General features: G+C 33.2%; 2 protein-coding genes across 5 annotated transcripts; one reads left to right on the forward strand and one right to left on the reverse strand.

Moving 5' to 3' along the window:
* LOC109345139 (ABC transporter G family member 32) lies at nucleotides 13-9,081 on the forward strand. The gene is made up of 24 exons (XM_019583958.1): nucleotides 13-309; nucleotides 478-598; nucleotides 697-785; nucleotides 1,269-1,353; nucleotides 1,729-1,888; nucleotides 2,152-2,228; nucleotides 2,355-2,408; nucleotides 2,624-2,714; nucleotides 2,806-3,107; nucleotides 3,198-3,479; nucleotides 3,883-4,199; nucleotides 4,283-4,443; nucleotides 4,527-4,630; nucleotides 4,826-4,985; nucleotides 5,116-5,235; nucleotides 5,335-5,426; nucleotides 5,496-5,828; nucleotides 5,917-6,207; nucleotides 6,568-6,651; nucleotides 6,758-6,891; nucleotides 6,986-7,210; nucleotides 7,881-8,052; nucleotides 8,138-8,392; nucleotides 8,719-9,081. Exons 1-24 carry the CDS (start codon nucleotides 32-34, stop codon nucleotides 8,986-8,988), a joined length of 4,257 nt encoding a protein of 1,418 aa, XP_019439503.1. The 5' UTR covers nucleotides 13-31; the 3' UTR covers nucleotides 8,989-9,081.
* Nucleotides 11,274-17,758, reverse strand: LOC109345183 (transcriptional corepressor LEUNIG-like). 4 transcript variants are annotated; one of them, XM_019584049.1, is made up of 19 exons: nucleotides 17,632-17,758; nucleotides 16,850-16,947; nucleotides 16,624-16,733; nucleotides 16,157-16,254; nucleotides 15,994-16,117; nucleotides 15,816-15,910; nucleotides 15,624-15,708; nucleotides 15,452-15,545; nucleotides 15,282-15,331; nucleotides 14,159-14,455; nucleotides 13,878-14,030; nucleotides 13,543-13,782; nucleotides 13,215-13,314; nucleotides 13,021-13,130; nucleotides 12,739-12,888; nucleotides 12,480-12,632; nucleotides 12,276-12,392; nucleotides 11,563-11,769; nucleotides 11,274-11,442 (listed from the first exon to the last, which is right to left on the reverse strand). In XM_019584049.1, exons 1-19 carry the CDS (start codon nucleotides 17,661-17,663, stop codon nucleotides 11,299-11,301), a joined length of 2,457 nt encoding a protein of 818 aa, XP_019439594.1. In that variant the 5' UTR covers nucleotides 17,664-17,758; the 3' UTR covers nucleotides 11,274-11,298. The 4 variants fall into 4 exon arrangements, with proteins under 4 accessions (XP_019439594.1, XP_019439585.1, XP_019439576.1 ...); XM_019584040.1 differs by having other exon boundaries at nucleotides 16,157-16,284; XM_019584031.1 differs by having other exon boundaries at nucleotides 15,452-15,527; nucleotides 15,994-16,284.

Raw genomic sequence — 22,896 nt, forward strand, 5'->3', positions numbered from 1 at the left:
TCTCTCTCTCTCTCTCCTCGTGTTGTGCTGAATGTGGAACTCGGCGGAGAATGCGTTTGCTAGAACGTCGTCGTTTAGGGAACAACATGATGATGACGAAGAAGCACTACGTTGGGCTGCACTTGAGAGACTTCCTACTTATAAGAGAGCGAGGAGAGGAATCTTCAAGAATCTCACTGGTGATGCTAATGAAATCGATGTTACTGATTTACAGGTGCAGGACCAGAAGCTTCTTATTCAAAGACTCGTTCACTCCGTTGATGATGATCCGAACACCTTCTTCCACCGCATGAGAAGCCGATTCGACGCGTAATATATTGCATTTCCTCTCTTTTTCTAGGATTTAATATGTATCCACATTGTAACTGTTTTTTATATTCTCAGCAAATCATAATTATTCATATGTCAACTATCATTGACTTTCAAACAAAAGTAATAAAAAATAATGATGGATTATATATGGTATGATGTTTGCAGAGTAGATTTGGAGTTCCCTAAGATTGAAGTTCGGTTTCAGAATTTGAATGTTGAGACTTTTGTACATGTTGGAAGTAGAGCTCTCCCTACTATTCCTAATTTCCTTTTCAATATGACTGAGGTACTTATTTACTTATTTTCCTTTTCTTTCTTTCACTATCCTCTAATGATTTTATTCTCTATAATTAGATTTGATATGTTTTTTTGTTTTGTGATTAGGCTCTTTTAAGACAGATGCGGATATATAGAAGAAAACGAAGCAAATTGACTATTCTAGCTGACATCAGTGGGATTATTAGACCTTCAAGGTCACTGCTCATACTATTTTTTATTTATTTTATTTTGTTTTATTACATATATAAAAGCTCTAACCAACATTGATAGCCTTGTTTAGTATATTTGTATTGATTTAAAAGTCCATTTGTTTGTATACTAACAAAAATAAACTCTGTTTTTAACTTGCGTATGAGAAATAATCACTACTTTTTACAATTTGTCTCCATGCTGTTTTAAATATAAAATAAAGTAATTCAAAGAAGCAACTGCAATTTGATGTATGCAAATACTAAATTCACTTTACTCGGATGACTACTACTATCGTTCAAACTTCAAAGAGAAGTGTATAGATAAAATCCTAAATTTGCTAATGATTGATATTTTCCAATTTATATATACTAATAATTGGATTGTGGCATAGATATTCTTGTCACTTATTAAATTCTATTTAACTAAGATTATTCTAAAGTTCTCCTATGCAGTTTGATAAACTGTTGTTTTTGTTATTCTTACAGACTAACGCTGCTGTTGGGTCCGCCAAGCTCTGGAAAAACGACACTACTACTAGCTCTTTCGGGAAGGCTGGGATCTGGTTTGCAGGTACTAAGTTCTTCAATTACATTAAACAGAGTAAAATGGCAATACCTATGACCCATCATTTGAATTGAGCAATATGTTGTTTGGAATCGATAATTAGTTGGTAGAGCTACTCGATATTAAGAGTTAGCAACTGCGTTCAAACCCGCGCTATCCCTCCCCTTTAAACAGCTTTGCCTATAATAATAATAATAATAACCTTCCTAATCACGAGAGTCTATTTCTATATGCTTTTATTTACTATGCTAGGAGTTATCTCCAATGGAGTTGAATGTCCATAATAGTAGGATTTAGTAAACTAAAATATGTTGTTCCCTAATGGAAGCATTATCTTGGTTCTTTCCCCATCCTTGATGTTTTTAATTATGCCCCTTGAAGATGTCAGGGAACATTAAGTACAATGGACATGGTATGAATGAGTTTGTTCCTCAGCGAACATCTGCTTATGTCAGCCAGCAAGATTTGCATGTGGCGGAGATGACTGTCAGGGAAACTCTCCAGTTCGCGGGTCGTTGTCAAGGCGTCGGATTTAAATTTGGTATGCTCTCAGACCATTTTAACTTCAATAATCTTATTTTAACAATCAAACCATTACAACTTTAAGTTCTCCTTTGGTTTATAGATGGATTTTTGGAGACATGTGTGTATAGAGATAAAAAATGAAAGTGAGTGGGAGATAAAGATAATTTAATTTGTTGTGAGAGAAATTGTCAAATTTTAGTTGTACATATAACATTACTCTTTTAAGAAATATTCAGTTTGCACTTTTAGATGCTAAAAGCTAAATTTTGGACTTGACAGATATGTTGCTGGAACTTGCCCGAAGAGAAAAAAATGCTGGAATAAAACCAGATGAAGATCTTGATCTATTCATGAAGGTAATTTCCTTCCATTTCAAGGGGAAGCGTTCCTTACCATTTTTCAAAAAAAAAATAATAATAAATAAATTAAGGATAAACTACATTCATGGACACAAATTAATCTCTCCTAGTTTCTCTTTGCAGTCCTTAGCTCTTGGAGGACAGGAAACAAATCTTGTGGTGGAGTACATCATGAAGGTATTCTCTAAATACTGCTACTCTTGGGTGGACAAGGAATTTACTCTTTGATTTTTAACCTGAAATATTAGTTGGCCCATATTTATGAGATGTTATTAAATGGTAAAAAAAAGATTCGTAAACTACTAACACCAATGTGCCTATATTTGTAGTTATTTGGTTCATTACTTTATAAATCTTTGAAAGTCCAAAGTACTAAAATATTTCTCACAAAGATATTAGGTTTGGACATTTGTGGTGACACATTGGTGGGAGATGAAATGCTCAAAGGCATTTCAGGGGGGCAAAAGAAGCGGCTTACAACAGGTTAATTTATGATATGTATTCTTTGTCTTATGCACTAACAAGTTAGATGCATTTAGTCTATGCTAACCATCAAGTGATTTGTGATGTGCAGGTGAATTACTAATTGGTCCAGCAAGAGTGCTATTCATGGACGAGATATCAAATGGCCTAGACAGTTCAACCACTTATCAAATTATCAGATATCTTAGGCATTCAACCCATGCACTTGATTCAACCACTATTATATCTCTTCTTCAACCAGCTCCCGAGACCTATGAATTGTTTGATGATGTTATTCTTTTGTGCGAGGGTCAGATTGTGTATCAGGGGCCCCGTGTAGCTGCTCTAGATTTTTTCAAAATGATGGGATTTAGTTGCCCTGAGCGAAAGAATGTAGCAGACTTCTTACAAGAAGTGAGTAGTAGCAAATAGCGAAAGTAGAACGTAGATTTCTGCTATATTTGATTTAGTTACGTTTTTCAAACTTAAAATTCTTGTTAACAGGTTACATCTAAGAAGGACCAAGAGCAGTACTGGTCTGTTGTCGACCACCCTTATCGGTATGTACCTGTTGGGAAGTTTGCCGAAGCATTTTCTTTGTATCGTGAGGGAAAGAATTTGTCTGAGGAACTACATATTCCTTTTGATAAACGCTATAACCATCCAGCAGCCTTGGCAACTTGTACCTATGGTTCCAAAAGGCTTGAACTTCTAAAGACTAACTTCCAGTGGCAGAAGCTTCTTATGAAACGGAATTCATTTATTTACGTTTTTAAATTTGTTCAGGTAATCCTACTAGTATAACATCTAAGGTTAAAGCATAAAAGAGTTGATTTAAATTAATTATTGTAATGATATTTACGTAGCTAAAGAAAATGCAATAATATTGTTGTTTCTTATGCTACATAAGTTTGTATTTCTTAATTTACCGTGAAAAATATTTTATATCATATCATAATTTATCTGTCATGCTTTGATATCTCTTTCTTTAGTATTCCTGTGTACAGCTTCTATTTAATTAATCTAAATTTCCCGCTCTTAGCATTCAAAAGTATGAAAGCATTTCTCATTTCTGGATATGAACTTAACTTCTTGGTTGCTGATATTTATTTTATTTTTCGATTTTAAGATGGTTTGTAACTATATAAGGTTTATATGGTTGACCTTGATTTCTATCTACTATTTTCAGCTGCTCTTGGTTGCTTTGATTACAATGAGTGTTTTCTTCCGTTCAACCATGCACCACAATACAATTGACGATGGGCGCTTATATCTTGGGTCATTGTACTTTTCTATGGTTATTATTCTCTTCAATGGTTTTACAGAGGTGTCAATGTTAGTTGCAAAACTTCCAGTTTTGTACAAGCACAGAGACTTGCACTTCTATCCTAGCTGGGCATATACACTCCCTTCTTGGTTTCTTAGTATCCCAACTTCTTTCATGGAGGCTGGATGCTGGGTGGTTGTTTCATACTACACAATGGGATATGATCCTGCATTTACTAGGTAACTCTTAAGTTCACTTAGTGTTTTCTTGTATTCTTGGAATCTCTCACAAGTGACTATTTTGTACACCTCTGGATCTGCAGATTTTTGCGGCAGTTCTTGCTTTATTTCTTTTTGCACCAGATGTCTATAGGGCTCTTTCGTTTGATAGGATCGTTGGGGCGGAATATGATAGTGGCTAATACCTTTGGGTCATTTGCCATGTTGGTTGTAATGGCTCTCGGTGGATATATAATTTCAAGAGGTCAAATACAAATTTCAACCTATGTGTATTTCTAAATTCAATTTAGTAAACTAAATTTTCTGACCTACACTCATTTTTGGCAGATCGTATACCAAGTTGGTGGATATGGGGTTTTTGGATTTCTCCTTTGATGTATGCACAAAATTCAGCTTCTGTAAATGAGTTCCTTGGACATTCCTGGGATAAGGTATAATCCTTGTGAATTTGTGATTATAGTAATTGGTTCCATTTCCATTAAGCTTTATGAAACATTGTAACTATTTTTATGGTTAAGAAATGCAGATGATAATTCGTGTAGTGATAAAATTTATTTCATATGACTTCTCTTTACCAATTTCCTTTACATCCTTGAAAAAATGCTCACTGTTTTATCTGTGTACAGAGAGCTGGAAATCAGACCACCTATACATTGGGAAAGGCAATATTAAAAGTGCGGAGTATGTATCCAGAGAGCTATTGGTATTGGATCGGTCTTGGTGCATTGGTTGGATATACGATTTTGTTCAACACACTATTTACGATCTTCTTAGCTTACCTTAATCGTAAGCTACGTTCTTATGTATATAATCTCTTTAACTGTCTAATGTTGCAGTGCCTTCTGGCACTTCATAGACCAGAAACAATTTGTGCAGTGGACAATTTTATAACTTATTCTCCTAATATTTGCTCCAGCTTTGGGGAGGCAACAAGCAGTAGTTTCAAAGGGTGAGTTGCAAGAAAGAGAAAGGAGAAGAAAAGGTGAAAGTGTCGTCATTGAGCTGAGAGAGTACTTGAAGCATTCAGCATCAAGTGGTATGTAAATTATGAATTATATATTATTTTGTGTGTAGTTGATCGTTTCTAAATAGCTGGAAAGTGTCATTTTGTCCAATTGTCTTGTTATCTTCTCAGGAAAGCATTTTAATCAAAGAGGAATGGTTCTCCCATTTCAACCACTTTCCATGGCTTTCAGCAAAATCAATTACTATGTAGATGTCCCTTTGGTGCGTAAACCAGTTCGTTTTATTTCTTAAGAATTACCTTTCTGTCGGACTAATTTATTTTTGATTCAGGAATTGAAACAACAAGGGATATTAGAAGACAGGCTGCAGCTGCTTGTTAATGTTACTGGGGCTTTTAGACCTGGTGTGTTGACAGCACTGGTGGGAGTAAGTGGTGCTGGAAAAACCACGCTGATGGATGTGTTAGCTGGAAGAAAAACTGGTGGAGTCGTAGAGGGGAGCATATATATATCTGGTCATCCCAAAAGGCAAGACACTTTTGCAAGAATTTCTGGTTACTGTGAGCAGACGGATGTTCATTCTCCTTGCTTGACTGTCTGGGAGTCGTTACTGTTCTCTGCTTGGCTACGATTATCTTCAGATGTTGACTTGGAAACACAAAAGGTAAATGAATCACAGTATGGTCCTTTTGCATGTTGGGCATGCTATACATTTTTGGAGTTCTAAATAACTTGAGAGTTTTGATTGCCAGGCCTTTGTTGATGAGATAATGGAGCTTGTGGAGCTTACTCCGCTAAGTGGAGCATTAGTTGGTCTGCCTGGAGTTGATGGTCTGTCAACAGAACAACGAAAAAGGTTAACTATAGCAGTGGAACTGGTTGCAAACCCTTCTATAGTCTTCATGGATGAGCCCACATCTGGGCTGGATGCCCGAGCGGCAGCCATTGTGATGAGAACTGTGAGGAATATAGTAAACACTGGTCGAACAATTGTGTGCACGATCCATCAGCCTAGCATAGACATATTTGAATCCTTTGACGAGGTATATTCTCATTACCATAGAACTTTTCAAACATTTCATTTTAAAAGATGGGTATTTGGAATTGGACTTATCAGCGGCCAACATGAACCTGCTCTCTCATGGAGGAGTATAGTTGTATGTTGATATTTTAATTCTTATATATTTCTTTATTTAATACTCCCTAATTTCTTCCATCTTATTCTTTTGTGTATATGTAACTAATGCTAGTAGCTGCAATAAATTTATTCTAGTTCCTATGATCCTGTCTCTAATTCAAATGGATAGGTGGTCTTAGAGAGGGCATCATATATTATATTTCTAGTTGAATTTCTTTAACGACACTTACAATGCACTAATCTTATGATATCCGAACTTGTATAGCTTCTGTTTATGAAGCGGGGAGGAGAGCTCATATATGCTGGTCCACTTGGCCCTAGATCTACTGAACTAGTCAGTTATTTTGAGGTCAGCTGAAGCATGCATAGTTCTCATTGAATATGTGTTATATGGTTGAATACTTGAATGATGATGAGGAAATCCTCGACTATTTGTATTATCTATGTCTTTATAGGCAATAGCAGGAGTTCCAAAGATCAAGTCTGGATATAACCCTGCCACATGGATGCTAGAGGTTACTTCTTCAGCAGAAGAAAACCGTCTGGGAATGGACTTTGCAGAAATCTACCGAAGATCAAGTTTATATCAGTATGTGTGATTTTTGGTTGCAAATTGTGTCCATGAATTGGCAGTAACTATTCAATGGCAAATTTATGAATATTATTGTATGCCATCCTTCCAGATATAACCAAGAGTTGGTTGAAAGCTTGAGCAAGCCAAGTAGTTCAAAAGAGCTGCATTTTCCAACCAAGTATTGTCGGTCACCTTTTGATCAATTCCTAACTTGTCTATGGAAGCAAAATCTATCTTACTGGCGTAACCCACAGTACACTGCTGTTCGCTTCTTCTACACTGTCATCATCTCACTGATGCTTGGGACAATATGCTGGAGATTTGGTGCTAAAAGGTCCTTTCAATTTTTCCCCTTCTATGGATATTCAATTTCAAATGATACATTTTTTTCAATACCTTAAATAGGGAATCCATAAGCTGTCCAATTTTTATAACTTGGTATATCTCTGCAATGTTTTCTTCCTAGTAGAAGGTAACTATGATGTACCCTGTAGTTGTGTCCCAACATCTTTTGTTGGGTGCACGAATATGGTAAATAGACATAAAGAAAGCCCTTCAAGACACAAGCAACTGAAAGAGTCATCAATCATCTTGAACAAGTGGGAGTCATAAGGTGGTCTGATGGTGAAGATGGTGATCGTAAGGAATGGAGTGCAAGAGGTTGTGGGTTCAAGTCCCACCATCAACAAAAAATGAGAGTTATAAGCTGGTTAGATGATAGGGTGTAGGAGGTTGAGGATGAAGTCTCACCCACAACTAACATACTAACAATTGCCGATAAAAATAATAAAAAATCATCTTGAACAAGTTTAGTCATAGTACAGTGGAGAGTAGTCTATAGAATTTAAGTTTTATTGTAATTGGTATTAAAAGAAAAATCAAATTACATAAAGATAGGCCAAAATAGAAATACGACCAAATGCCACAGCGTCCGACGTAATCTTTCGTGTATTATTTCATCTTACTTTATCCTTTTCATAGCAATCATATATGTATTTTCACAGGGACACACAGCAAGATCTATTCAATGCCATGGGATCTATGTATTCTGCAGTCCTCTTCATCGGCATAACAAATGCCACAGCTGTTCAACCTGTTGTTTCTGTAGAAAGATTTGTATCATATAGAGAAAGAGCTGCAGGAATGTATTCATCTTTAGCATTTGCAATTGCCCAGGTATTTTTTGCATATGAAATTCTTCCAGTGCTTGAAAGCTTCTGATTTCTGGATGTTGGCTAATGGGTTATCCTTCAATGACCAGGTTGTTATTGAGTTTCCCTATGTGTTCGGTCAGGCTATTATATACTCCTCCATATTCTATTCCTTGGGTGCTTTTGTCTGGACTGTTGATAAGTTCATTTGGTACTTATTCTTCACGTATTTTACTATGCTATATTTCACCTTCTATGGAATGATGACAACGGCTGTCACACCAAATCACAATGTTGCTGCCATCATTGCTGCTCCATTTTATATGTTGTGGAACCTTTTCAGTGGTTTTATGATTCCTCATAAGGTATGGAAACTCACTCTTTGCTTCTTTTAGTCTTTTGATCAATGTTAAAACAATGATAGACCATATAAATATTTTTGAAAAATTTAATGACAGTAAACCCATTTTAAATGATATTTTTTTGGTCAACAATGCCATCAATTGGTCCTAAATTCCAAATAATAATATTGATGGAAGAGTATGTTTGACTTAAGCAAGTACCCAATCCAAAAAACTACTAGTCTCTATAAGTGAGTAGTAATATGTGGAGTAGAATATATCAAATTTTATTCTGTGTATTAAATTAAATCTATCACTGAATAACATTTTGTGTCCCTCAAAATTGTCAGAGAATTCCTATTTGGTGGAGATGGTATTACTGGGCAAACCCTGTAGCATGGAGTTTGTACGGTCTCCTGACTTCACAGTATGGAGATGATAATAAGCTTGTGAAGCTATCTGATGGAAATTTGATGCATATAAATCAAGTACTCAAAATTGTGTTTGGGTACAGGCGTGATTTCTTGGGCATTGCTGCTATTATGGTAGCTGGCTTCTGCATATTTTTTGCATTAATATTTGCCTTTGCAATTAAATCCTTCAATTTCCAAAGGAGATGATGGGGTGGACTTTGCAGGCAACTAGAAATGTTAATTGTTCTAAGGTGTGCCTTCAGTTTTTCAATAAAATATGCCTTACATCTGTATAGACTATATAGTAATATGATTATACCATATATAGAACTAATGTGATTTTAGGATTTGTAAACTAATAAGAATACATTATCATAATTAATTTGTTTTACATGATCCAGGGTTAATTTTTTTGTAAAGTGACATATTATTGGTTTGTAGGATGCCATTTTAATATATTTGGAGTTGTCAGAAAATTTGTGGATAGGAGCTGTGCTGCAATACATTAATAATAGTAATTACATATGATTAATAAAATAATACTAATATAAAAATATTACATATATTATTATATATGACTTTGATACTAGTATATAATGTGTCATATAATATAGTACAATATTATATAAATACATTGATCGTTACAGACTATCTATATATGATTGATAGTTATAGAATATATAAATATATAACTAAATTTGAAAATTCTATGAGTAATCATAGATATACAGTATACACTATCCATATGAATACTTATAAATATATGTAAATATATATGGGAATGAGTACCTGCCTCATTTCTATTCCTAAGTACTTGCCATGCAATTTTCTTTTCTTAATTATATATGCTTTGTGAGTAAATTATCTGGATAGTTAAAATAAATTACAATATTATTTGAACAAAAATCATCTAAACTTAAATGATAATTAAAATTATATAGTTAGAATAATGTTGTGGTAAATAACAGAATATAAAAAATATTAGTATGTACGATGCGTGAATCTAGTGTGGGGTGTTTATTCCGGATTACAATCATATGGAGTAGGTGTATACACAGAAAATGACAAAACAAATGAGTAGTGGTGGCATCACAGAGGAACAGATTACAAAAACAATCCAAGGTAGGAGTGAAACAGAACATGTTTCATTAATTGTATTTACAGTCCTATTAATTGGGATTGATATTAGTCATATTGTTGGTGATTTGGTATATCTTTGACCAAGTGGTTTTAATTAAGCATAGTTTAAGGAGATATTATTGTAGACTTTGTTTAGAGATTTTGATATCAAATTGGAGCCTATATGTAAATGACACATAATTCCTCCATAATTTTATTAATGACGTTTCAGAACAGACAAAACCAAATGTTCTGTTGCATGTCTAAGAAAAAGATAAGCACTGCTGATGCATGCATAACTCTTGCAACCTTGTGTTAGGTGCACTAAGTAGCAAAACAAAAAATGAATTATTCTAAGTATCACACTCCTTGAAGAACAACCCAATGGTGACTTTACATAACATACCCGATTCTCATGAATGGAACAAATACACACACCATTGATCAGGCATGCATGTGAGGAATGAGGTTTAACGCAATGAAAATAGTCAAAGAACTTGAACTTCAAACTTGTGAATTATTTTATTTCCAAAGTTGTTGTGGTCTGAAGGCTTCACAATGCTTGGGTCTCTCTGGTGGAGTATGCTACAAAACTTCGGCCTCATCAACTCAGTTTCTGGTATGTATTATATCTATAACCAAAAAATAAGAATTAGAACCTGTTTTTGTTTAAAATTTAGAAATGACTTCCAATGTTTCAACCATTTTTTATTTTCTTGTTGTTTTGAAGTTTTTATATTTTATATTTTATAACAATAGTGCGGATAAAATGGGTTGTTCCTTAAGTAGTGGATTAATCCTTATAAACATGTTCCCAGTGGAGCCAATCTACAGTTTCAGATCACTATTATTATTCGCTATATTGTTGTTTGTGAACTTATATTACTGCCAGTGTTATTACTTTTGGCATTTCTTAGAACTTAGAAGCCCTATAGACTATAGTGCATGCATGGATCTTAGTGAACAAGTTTCAACATGTCAAATCGTGAATGATGGTGTGAGGTTCAATACAAGCGTGTGGTTTTGTTTGTAGCTTAGTACATAGATTGTTCATAAATATAAACACTATTTATAGTGCTTATATAGGGTCAATGATATGATGGGTTGGTACATGCATGTAAAGATAGCAAAACAGGATTCTGTGCATGTTTCTGCAACGTCAACACATGATGACATGAACATACAATAAGCGCAGATATATGATAATATAATTTTCTAAGGTATAATTACAAGACAAGTATTTAAGTATTTGTAATTAAGGTTAGCCACTTTAACTATATACCCTTTTTCTTCTAATTCTAAACCAAAAAGTATATCCTTGTAATTATATGGGCACTTCCCTTTAGCTATACAGAAAACCCATCAGTGTTTGATTAAGAGGAGTAGCTATATATGTTGTCACTTCCAGATCTTGAAATGTTTGTCATGGCTAGCTGAAGCCACCAACCCATTAACATTTGATACTGCTAAAGCAGACACAACCTTGTCATGTGCATGTAGAGACATTGTCTTGTTCTCACCAAAGTTCCACAGCACAAGTGTCTGAAATCCATATCCCATGGTTCATTCCACAACAACAACAAAATGCAAAACTCAGATTAAAGTAACATGTTAGTTGATATATATAAGTAATTAAATGACAAAATAAACAAACTTAATTACCTCATGGCAACCAATGACCAACAAAGGATAGAAGGGATGGAAAACACATGTAATGAATTTGTTGGCAGAAGTAGCATTCAGTTCATGAATGCATTCTCCTTTGCTACCAGATCCAACTGTCCACACTCTAACTAGATCATCACTAAGTGATGCTAGATGTTTTCCAGAAGAGTCCCAGCACACACTTCTGACATTGTTATTATGTCCCTAAACTCAGCACCACACCAATTAAGAGGAAGACAAAGAATGAGAGATGGAGAATGGAGGCATTGGTATTGGTAGAATAAATTGTAAATCATTTTGAGAAATATAACTAAATCACTTACAAGTTCTAATTATTAGTACTATCAAACTACTAAGAGACAGGCAAAGTTATATTTCACCAATAACTTTAGTAGCTATTGTCCAAAGCAAAGCCAAAGGAAACAAACAAACTAATATTCATTATCTCAAATTAATTTAAACTTTGATGATAAAGTGTGTTTACTGTTTAGGCACATTAATAGTGGAGAATGTATATGTGAACCATAGCATTCTCCAAATCAAGGTTGGTGCTCTTCCATTATGAAAAGAACCAAGATGCAAGAACTTTTTATGTCTCTATTGTGATCAATTAAAATTTACACAAATTTACAGATAGACCAGAAATTAAAGTATAATGTTCGTTATACATGTAAATAAGAGTTATACCAAGACGAAATTTACAAACAGACCTGTAATTTAAGTATGCAACCCAGGGTTTCCACATCTAGAATGGATATCAGGTTATCTACTGCTGCAGCTAGAAGTCTTCCCAAACCAGGTTGAAATCTCATCTGAGTTACACCACCCTGATAAAACATAAGAAAGTTAAGTTATTTGTGATCAAATGATAAAATGTTGGGATTTGCTTCACATTTTATGTTGAGATTTCATACCTTGAAAACCCCAGCAGTACTACCATTTTTTATACTCCAGTATCTTATCTCGCTATTATCACATGAGCAAATAAGGTCTTCTTTACTTGGGTGAAAGTCTAGTGACATTACAGTTGTTGCATGCCCTGTGAATGTTCTAAGAGAATAACCAGGCTGCAGAGTGTAATCAAATTCCATCAATATATATGCTAAAATTAAAGGAAATAATGAACGCTTGAACTTCAAATTTTGAATTTGACCAATGAAAATCTTGACTCACGTTATCAACATCCCAAACCCTAACAGTTTTATCAGCAGAGGATGTGCCAACATGCAACATGCTTGGACTAAACCGGACATCAGTTATCGATTGATTGTGTTCTTCAAGTGTAGATTTCATGTTAAATGATTCTGTGCACCACAAATTAGCCTGCATCACAAAGCAGAAAAATTAACTTCACCGAATAATAACAAATTCAAATCAGCACACAGAAGCTTCTTCCAAACACGAGTAATTGTAACATTTCTACTAAAGCAGAGATCATTTCATAGTTGAAGTTACCTTTTTATCTTGGCCACCAGTAGCAAACAGTTTTCCATCTGATGAGAAATGACAACACTCGACTTTATGTGTACTTGCCATTATATGCTTGATCTCCTTGAATGAGAATCCTATGTACAATAGGTAGAGTTTTTAATTTTGTAATACCAGGCTTCTCCAATATAGACATACATAAACTCGAATCCCTCAAGTACCTTCGCCAACTCTATCTCTAGGTTCTGCATCATCCGGAGATAAGAAAGACTCAACATTGTCACTCAAAGATCCCTCACCCGCGAGATGGTCCATATCATCCTGCCAAATAACAATTCAATCTTATTCTCATGTAGTTTTTTAGAGTGCCAAATATAAGTTTTAAGGGCCTTATTTGTCGTATAACGAACAAAGTTTTCACTGGACGGTTGACAGATAAAGAAACAAGATCTGTGAGCAAAACATGACTTGAAAAGATGTTTACTTTCAATCAGGTTATGCATACAACAAGTGACCTTAACAAATAATGTATATAAAGGAGTCTCTGACCAATTGATTTTGTGCTGACGCATGTGAGCCCAAACCATCAGTAGCAGACATAAGTGATGACTTAGAAGAAGGAACATTCTGTTGCAGAGTTGGCACGGACATCACATCTCCTGGTGTTTGAGTAGATGGAGTTGAAGGTGAGCTGGCAGAAGGTCCTGTGGTGTTTGCAATTCCAGAGCTATTGGCAGGACCTGAAGATGTTGCTTGCTTTCGCTTCCAGCCAACTTGACTTTTCGAAGCCTTAAATTAACATTAAAAATAAACTGGTTAAGAAACTAGATGTGATAGACACATTGCAGCCACTGAATATTGCTCACAGGCAGCAGAGTGAAAACCTGGTCATTTCCTTGGAAGGTGCTGGACATGCAGCCATCTATTATGTTGCCAGAACCAACTTTTTCGTGGCGCTGGAGCCTCTGAAACTGTTGCCTCGAAAGAGTATTTTGCGAAAAATGTTGAAGCTGCTGATTACTCTTTTGATCTTGTTGCTGCATAAGATAATTTAATAATATTCAGTGAGTGAATACTGGGGAAGTTTAAAGCCAGCAATTTCTGATGCAATACACTTAAAGTGGTGGAAAAGTTAATCCAAATCAGGTACAGGCGTAGATGATACCTTAAGGAACATATCTGAGTCTAGATGAGGCAACATAGGAGAACCAGCTTGTGAAGGTGTTCCAACATTAGAAATTAAATCACCTAGAAAATTTGATCGGCCATCTTTCCCAAGACCAATATTTTTATTTAGAAGAGCTCTGAGCCTCCTGCTCTCAAAATCACTGACGGATGGGGGAAACGAATTCTGCTGTGCCTGAAGCATAAGTTGCTGCTGTGGTGAAAGTTGATTGAAAGCTTGTGAAGACTGCATCAAATTATTCTGGTGGAAAAGTCCAGAGCGAAGCTGATCCAATCCCTAAAGTAATTGAAATATAATATGAAATAGTAGTGCTTGGATACAGGAAAGAACATTAATGCACCTATATTATCAAGGTGAATATAAGAAAGCATGAAGATGACAAAGATAACCTTGTATTCTTGTTCTGTTGTTAGTTCTAAAGATTGAGAGATTTAAACCAGAAGTTTGAAAAGAATAAAATGTAACACTAAAAAAATCCACAAATCAACCAATTTTGCAAATTTCCATTTCACATGAACTCTCATATTCTAAGCTAAAACTTAAGATGGTGAGCATCGGCACAACGGTAAGGTTGCTTGCCTTGTGACCTGAAAGTCATGCGTTTAAATCTTGGAAACAACCTATTCGCTTAAGAGTCTCGTGCACCAGATCGCCCTTATATTCTAAACTAAAACTTCAACAGAGGCAACAGTGTAATTCTGCCCAAACCAGCTAGAGAGGCTTCCTTAACAGAAGACTAACCAGACGCTCAATCAGACAGGCAATGTCCCTTCATTGTTACAACAAAGTTCATCTCATTTATAACATATCATTTTGGCATTTCTAAGGAAATTGCCCCGAATCTAACCTTCAAATGCATGCACGGCAGATAAAGAAAATAAAGATTCTTATGTTGCCATCTATCAAGTGTGCAAAATAAATTGTGAGCCAACAAATTTGGTACACTGCAATTACTGAGTGCTACTTTCCCTAATTTGACTGGATTTATAGTTCAAATTTGACAAATCAATGAACTAAGAAAGATTAATCCGGGGGAAATCCCACCAAAGATATAAACAGAATCATCAATTTGCTAGGGAGAATTATGTCAAGTAAGTCTTACCGCCAAAGGCCATCCTTTCAGAGTCAAATTGCTACCACCTTGATTTGAACCTAAAAATTAGAAGAAATGCCAACCAAAACTTCAAAACAAATCCTAAAATCATATTACTGAAACACTGACCAAAATGGTGAAGTAGGAAACAACAAATTTAAAACAACGAAAACTGGTACCATGACCAGCAATATATGACCCTTCTGAATCAACAGCTTGAGACCTCATCATTGCACTAGTATCACTCGTTATGCCCTGTTTCAGGACACAAGATCGGTACATACAAAAGATTAAAATTTTGAAATAGGGTTAATACAAACACATCATGACAAATATCATGTTCATAATTACCTGTGTATACCCTGGAAATAACGGATTCTGGTTCTGAACTTGGACATTCCCCTGTAAAATGCTAAGTGCAGCAAGCAGTGTTTGCCTGCAAATAGAAGTTAACAGCTTGTAAATTCAGTCCAAATTGAGAGAAGCATCCAAAAGAAAATGGCAACAATCTAAATATTCTCATTAAAAATGATTGGTGTGCACCTTGTGGCCTGTCCGCTAGTTGTTGCTTCTACTGCTTTCAGCAATGAGGCATGATTTGGTTCCAGAAGTTGACCGACATTACGGCCTACCCCATGCTGCAGAATAGATAGTATATGATGTGATGATAATTGTATAAAAAAACTAGGGGACCATTTATAATTTCAAATAGACTTAATACCTTGATGGTTGAATCACTTAAAACATCTCTCTGCAATGGAGGTTTCAATCTGTCCTCATACATTTTTGTTGCCATAGCATTAGAAGCAGCAAGGTTCGGCCTCATCAAAGGATCATTGCTAATAAGGCTGCTAGTGTTGCCACTAACAAGTGGAGTTCCATCACTGCGTTGCTGATGCTGCTGAGCATGCCTCTGCAATAAGAGCTGCATTTGCATTTGTTGGTTCTGGTTTGGAATTGGACTCTGATGCTCTTGTCGCTTCTGCATTTCTTGAGCTTTACTTTGTTGGCTCTGTCATTTTCAAATTTATATGAGCTCAATTATAACATATGTTCTAAATAACATACTGAATATATAGAAATAAGGGCTAGAAACAGATATTGAAACAAAACTTAGCATCTAGTTATGACTTCGAATATGTATATGACAGATCACACTAAAAAATTAAATAAGAATAGTGTAGACTGAAAAAGCATTAATAAGGTACACACAATTAACCTCAATTTCCATTTACCAAAACTAGAAGCGGGTAGATGACAATGAACAGAATATATATTCAGATTCTCGCATAAAAGCAAACGGCTACCAAGGATACCGGGAATTAATTAAAGTTTACTAAAAATAGCCCACCTTGATGTAAAATGCTGCTGCTTCCGAGTGCTTCTGATCGGTCCTACCAATGAATATGTCCCAAAAGACAGACCACCACTCAAAGAGAAAACTATTCGGTGCGTCTATAGCTGGAGCATATGGCACAAGGTAAAACACAAATTCAATAAGTCAGATGAGAATTTGCATTTGGATATGCATATGCCAAAATTTCTTTCCCCACAAAATGCTTGTATTATTCTCTTACCAACAAATTCAGTTGGAACATTTGCTTCGGCCTGAAATACACTTGCAGATGTATGAAGTTGTCTCTTCACAAGATAATTGTAGATATACACATCTAACCTGCTCCAAAAAAGGATAAAGAGTACTGAGTAAAAATGGAGATAAAATCAATCTGACACGGCGGTGCAGAAATACAAATCCATCTCACTCGACATTCACCTGAACTAAGTAAAGATCAAATTTCCATTTTTCCAAAGTAACATAACAGAGACAAGTAGAAAACAAACAAAATTCAATATAGTTGCAGGTAAAACATAAAAAAAAGTAGAAGACATAATGTATAGCTATATAGTTTGATGACAAATAAGGATAAAATAAGATCATATTTTTAGGATTAAAAATAAAAACAAATAAGGATAATGGCCAAAGGGTATATGAATTTACATATAAAGTACTCCAAGTTGAAAATAACAAAGACATGGAAAAATAAAATCAAATGAGAGACATATCTGAATATTAAAATGCGGATAATGCATAAACCTTGGAACACAAACACTTATTTGCAGGAAAATGTTAAGTTGTTATTTCAGGAAGGGAATGGGTGCAAGAAAACCCAAATGAACAAAAATCAACACATAAGAACAAAATCAACCCTGAAAAACCAAGCACATAACCCACCAAACAAGCAAATGAACAAACCCAGAAGACTAAATTTTAGTCCCAAGATAACAAAAGTGCAAAAAAAACGCTGTAAAAAATTGAAATAAAAAATGGTTAAAATTCAAATTGTAACAGTGTCCGTACATTTTATCGGCTTCCCAGTTAGTGATAGACATGGTATCAACTTTGAAGCTTAAAAAAATGTGAACTTTGCGATACCCAGAGAAGAAGATGAGTGAATATGGCTCTGGTGAATGAGAAAAATGTGTTCCCGCTACAACAACAAACAAAAAGCGGTGGTTTTTTTCTCTCAAAGGTACACAATAAAATAAAAACAAATGTACTATGATGATAAAGATTTATACATAGTCATTTTTTTTTTAAGAGTCGTCTATATCTATACTAATAATAAAGGGAAAATATAGAATAATCGTGTAATTTGTGTTTTCCTATTTTGCCCTCAATATCTTTTTATTTCTACCAAAAAACCATATAATATTATTTTCTTATTTTACCCTTATTATCTTCTTATTTTAAAAGTGTATTTAAAAAATTGAATATTAGACCAAATGAATAAATTCAACCGTAAATTTAGCGCAAAAAAATATATTTGAATTTATAAAATACAAACTCTACATTACAAACGATAGGAAAGCGGGTTAACAGGCACGACAGTGCATGTCAACACGCTAGTAATAATAATTACAAATGGTAAATAATATTGTGAAAGTATATAAAACTCATACATTATACTGTGGTCGGTCGCATGCATCTTTTCTATATAAGAACATTTTCCCCACTCCTTTGATTAAAAAATTATTATTATTTGTCTTATTTGTACTATATTTTTAACTATTTTATAGTATTTTTTTAATGCATTAATTTGTTTGGGACATGCATGTTTTAAGGCTCATCCTTGTTTCCCACGCAACTATGCGTCCCTTGTTGCAAACCTAAAATGTTTGTTTCCTTTTATTCAAATTCAGATAAATTGTGAGTAAAAGATGTATGTATAAATAGTTGTAATATTTTTTTTTTATATATTATTATTTTATTATCTATCATTCACATTAATCGGAGACAATCATATAGGAACCGGGAATATTCACAGTAGTGCTAACTCTCTCACTCGGTACATTTTTCATTCACAAAACTCAAATCCGAGACTTTGTTTAAGTACAATTAAGCATATATCACTTGAAATAACATATGTTAGTAAATAACATAAATGAGTGATAGATGATACATTAATTGTATCATCAATCTTTACCTTAATCGTACATGGATATTATACTCATAAGTTATTATATGATTTTTTTTTTTTTCTAATTTATTTTCCTAATTTTATTGTTTGGAGAAAATAGGTAAGGTCTCCGGGTGTTAAAATTTCAGGTTTATTATAAATTAAGAAGAAAAAAGAAGGATAGAGTGGATGAATAATCATTTTGCTCATTTAACCAACATTAGTATAATTTATGATTTTATCATCTCAAACGTTAATGCTCCTCTCAATTTTTCTGCTCTCAATCGAGTGATATTTGATGCTTAACGTTTTTAAATTTTAAATTTTTATTCTATTTGTTAATGAAGTTTTTAATTATTTTTTCAAGAATCGGTCGATTTTTTTTCCATATAACTCACATTTAGTTAAATCCTTATTTTTAACCGATCACAGAATATTATAATTATTCACCAATGTGTTTTATCCTTAATTATTGCAGCATTTATGTGTGAATTGTATCACAGAGTATCATAATAGTCCACCAATATACAATTCTGTTGATACAAAATGCATGATTGATGTAATTGTCTAATCAAAGAATATGAAATGCATGATTTTAGCCAATAGTTTGAAATGTAAATAATTTTGCATGTTCGATTTCTTATCTAAAATACACAATAACTAATCATGAATTCAATCATTCTATATATAATTAAGATTACAATATTCTTAACCAATTTATTTTAACTAGAAGAAGAAGAAAATATATTTTCATGCATTCAATCACACCAAAAACTTTGTTACAACCACGTCACCAACATATTTTGTGTTTCCTAAACAAATGCACCTGAGATATTTTTTAATACAATCCTTAACTTTTCTTTTTTACTACATTCATTTTTTTAACAATCTTCTTAGCAATTTAGATTTGTTCCTCTCTCTGAAAAATCACTGTATCATTAATAATTTTCTATATAACTCTGTATCTACCTAATTAATAAAATGGCTAATAAGTGAGAATGAATCTATGTAATTATTTAGAGAAAATAAGAAAAAGTAGTGAAATAATTTCGAAAAGATTGATGGTAGCCTTCTCATTGTATTTCACATATCTTGATGTTTTAAAAAGCAATATTCACCTATATTTTTTCTACAATTATAATTTATTTAACATATATGTTTTCATCTCCATTTTAATTCACCATCCAACTCTCATTGATTGAAATATTAATAGTGTATTCAGTACACTCTCTGTTTAATTTTAGTAGATATATTCTAATGAAATGTTTAGAGGGAGTTGGTGTATTATTTAAAGTGATAAATGATTAATGTGGTTGTTTATGAGAAATAATAAGAGAATATTTTAGTTAAAAACATATTTACTTTTTATATCATTTAATTATTTCTTAATTTTTGTTCATAATGTTCGAGAAACACATAAATACATAAATTTAACACAATATATAAATTATTATGTTTTTTTAATGCTATGATATTTAACACAATATTATTTTTTATGATATTTAATAATGAACGTAATATTCTTTTACCTTTACTATTTTGTTTTGTACTACTAAGTTATCTGCCTCTCATACTAAGTGTTATCCACAAAAATAAAATTATAAACATTTTGGTTATCTTAGAATTTAATGAAGTCTTATACCATTAAATCAACACAAGAATACCGCTAATTCAGGATAGTATTAATGAGAATTTAATACCATGAATTAAAGTATTTTCTTTAAATTAAATGTCTAGAATTAAGAAGCACTTAATACCTTCAATTAAGAAGCATTCAAAATGTAAGAAGCATTCAATAGTAAGGGGTTATTTTCCCTGGTCTCACTTTATATGAAAATCAAACAAGAACATTGTTAAAATAACTTACGAGGAGCACGTTTATTACACTCATTAGCAAAATTAACTTATAGTTTTGACCTTGTAACTTGAATTGTGAAAATCATTACAAGAGTGTCTATATATTTTATTAAACTAGATTTGGGGGGTAGCACTAGTTTTATAGGTAACTGAAATTTGAAGATAATTTGTCTTTAAAATTGTTTTTTTACATTGTATTATTCAAACAATATCATTAATTAATTCATTAACACAACCATCACACTTTGCAACAAACTCTGTTTTGTTTTAAGGTGAAGAACCTAAACTCAACTATAATCCAAAGATGCCTTAAGTTAATTTAGAAATGGGTGTCCTAAATAATATTTCAGAGAATTTAGCAAAACTGAAATTGTCGTGTTGGCTTCACACTAAAAGTCCCCAATGTCAGAGGATATAAACCCAGTTAGTGAACACATTAATTAATGAAAAACACACTTATATATCGCTACTCCCCATTTCCAATGGAAAACTATTATCTCAGGAGAAGCAAATTTATATTTTAACACTTATATAAAATAATAAAAATATCATATTATCGCACCTAAGTAAAAAAAGAGTTGCATATCTTTTATATATTATTTTTATGTATTTGTCTCTCTGTAAATAAAGAGTATCGGACATCATTTGTGTAACATTGTACCTTTTCACGGACCTGAACAGTTTCATGAAAACCAGGTCCACGATTATGGCAATTTCCGCATTGAGAGGTTATAGGTTTTCAAATAGTTTGTTAATTTTTAACATGCTAGAGTTGTCCGCGGAATACATGCATATGATGGAACTTTTAGCTTAAAAGGGAATTTCTTCATTACCCACAAAAAAAGACATTCTAAATCATTAATCTTATTATCATTAGCCTTAAGCTCTTAAGCTTAGTATAGTAAAAGTAGAGTAGACAAAACCTAATATCATGAATTCATGAGAATATATATAGAAATAATATATAGTTGAGGTTTAGGGAAAGAAATGTTAGAATACATGATTTTGAAAAAATGTTTTTTATTTTCTGAATATTTAATTGTTTTAGATAATAATTATAAACTCATTAATAAAAATTAAACAAATAATAAATAAATATATTATTCTCATTTTAGTCATTTAATCATTTACAACAAGAAATTGTATCACTAATTTTATCAAATAAATCTATTTCAACCATCAACAAGAAGTTGATCTAACTGTACAAGAAGTTACATTTTTAAGAGCAACACTTATTTAGGTTTTAGGGTTCAGGGTTCATGGTTCAAGGTCTAGGGATTAGGGTTAAGGTTCAAAGTTATGAGCCAGGGTTCAGGGTCCACGGTTAGGGTCATGGTTTATGGTTTTAAGGTCCAGGGTTAACTTTAGGATTTAGGGCTAGAGTAGGGTTTAGGTTTAGAGTTTAAGGCTTAGGGCTAGGGTAGGGTTTAGGGTTAGGGTTCAGAGTTCAGGGTTTATGGTGCATGGTCCAGGGTCCAGGGTTAGGGTTAGGACCAAGTTTCAGGGCTAGGGCTAGGGCTCAGTGCTTAGGGTTAGGGGCTATGAGTTAGGGTTTATGGTAAGATACTTTTTGATAATGCAAACAGAAAAAAAAAAAAGAAATATATTTCAATTTTCAACTATTTATCTATTCAACTATAAAAGTTAATACTGTGACTAATTTTCTACACCACAAATGCCACAATACATGTGGATGGGTAATACTTGTCGGAGGAATTAGACTCACATACATGTGAATGTTCCCGACTCAGATATGATGGCCTTAAACGTGAAGATAATTGTGGGAAACAAAAAAAATGCCACAATATACATTAATCTTGCATATTATAATTTCATTATATATACATTGTCCCTTGTAATAAGCTTATCGCTTAAAGTTCTATATCTACTCCAAACCAAAACTGGACATGTAAAGGCACCAACAAACAGTCAAACACCCTCTTTCTTTTATTTTTGTCCATTTCTTCTATTTTTGTATACCAAGTGTTTTATAATTGACCGCTCATCTTTTATTTTTAATTATTATTGACTTTTCATAAAAAGTAATAATACAAATGAATATTAAATGAGACAATAACTATATATAAATATATATATTAACAATACATAGATTTTAGACTATTTATTTATGACCCTTTCGTACGTGAGTTTAATAATAATAAAGTTTTTTATACATAATAAGAAGTAATAGTAATGGATTAAGGTATAAAAGATGAACAATTTACTAAAAAGTCAAAAAAAAGTTCTTATAAAATATTAAATCCATATAAAAATAGGTGTATATTAGTTTATAGAATAAATAGAGTGGT

Source organism: Lupinus angustifolius, chromosome LG01 (assembly GCF_001865875.1).
Source record: "Lupinus angustifolius cultivar Tanjil chromosome LG01, LupAngTanjil_v1.0, whole genome shotgun sequence".
Taxonomy (NCBI): Eukaryota; Viridiplantae; Streptophyta; class Magnoliopsida; order Fabales; family Fabaceae; genus Lupinus; species Lupinus angustifolius.

Excerpts from the sequence above, each read along its gene's own strand:
- LOC109345139 (XM_019583958.1), top strand. The coding sequence starts at position 32 with ATGTGGAACTCGGCGGAGAATGCGTTTGCTAGAACGTCGTCGTTTAGG. Across the intron at positions 2,409-2,623 it reads TGGTGGAGTACATCATGAAG|ATATTAGGTTTGGACATTTG; the intron begins GTATTCTCTAAA and ends TTTCTCACAAAG. Across the intron at positions 6,892-6,985 it reads CGAAGATCAAGTTTATATCA|ATATAACCAAGAGTTGGTTG; the intron begins GTATGTGTGATT and ends CCATCCTTCCAG.
- LOC109345183 (XM_019584024.1), bottom strand. The coding sequence starts at position 17,663 with ATGTCTATCACTAACTGGGAAGCCGATAAAAT. Across the intron at positions 11,770-12,275 it reads GTTGCATACTTAAATTACAG|GGACATAATAACAATGTCAG; the intron begins GTCTGTTTGTAA and ends TGCTGAGTTTAG. Across the intron at positions 11,443-11,562 it reads TGGTCATTGGTTGCCATGAG|ACACTTGTGCTGTGGAACTT; the intron begins GTAATTAAGTTT and ends TATGGATTTCAG.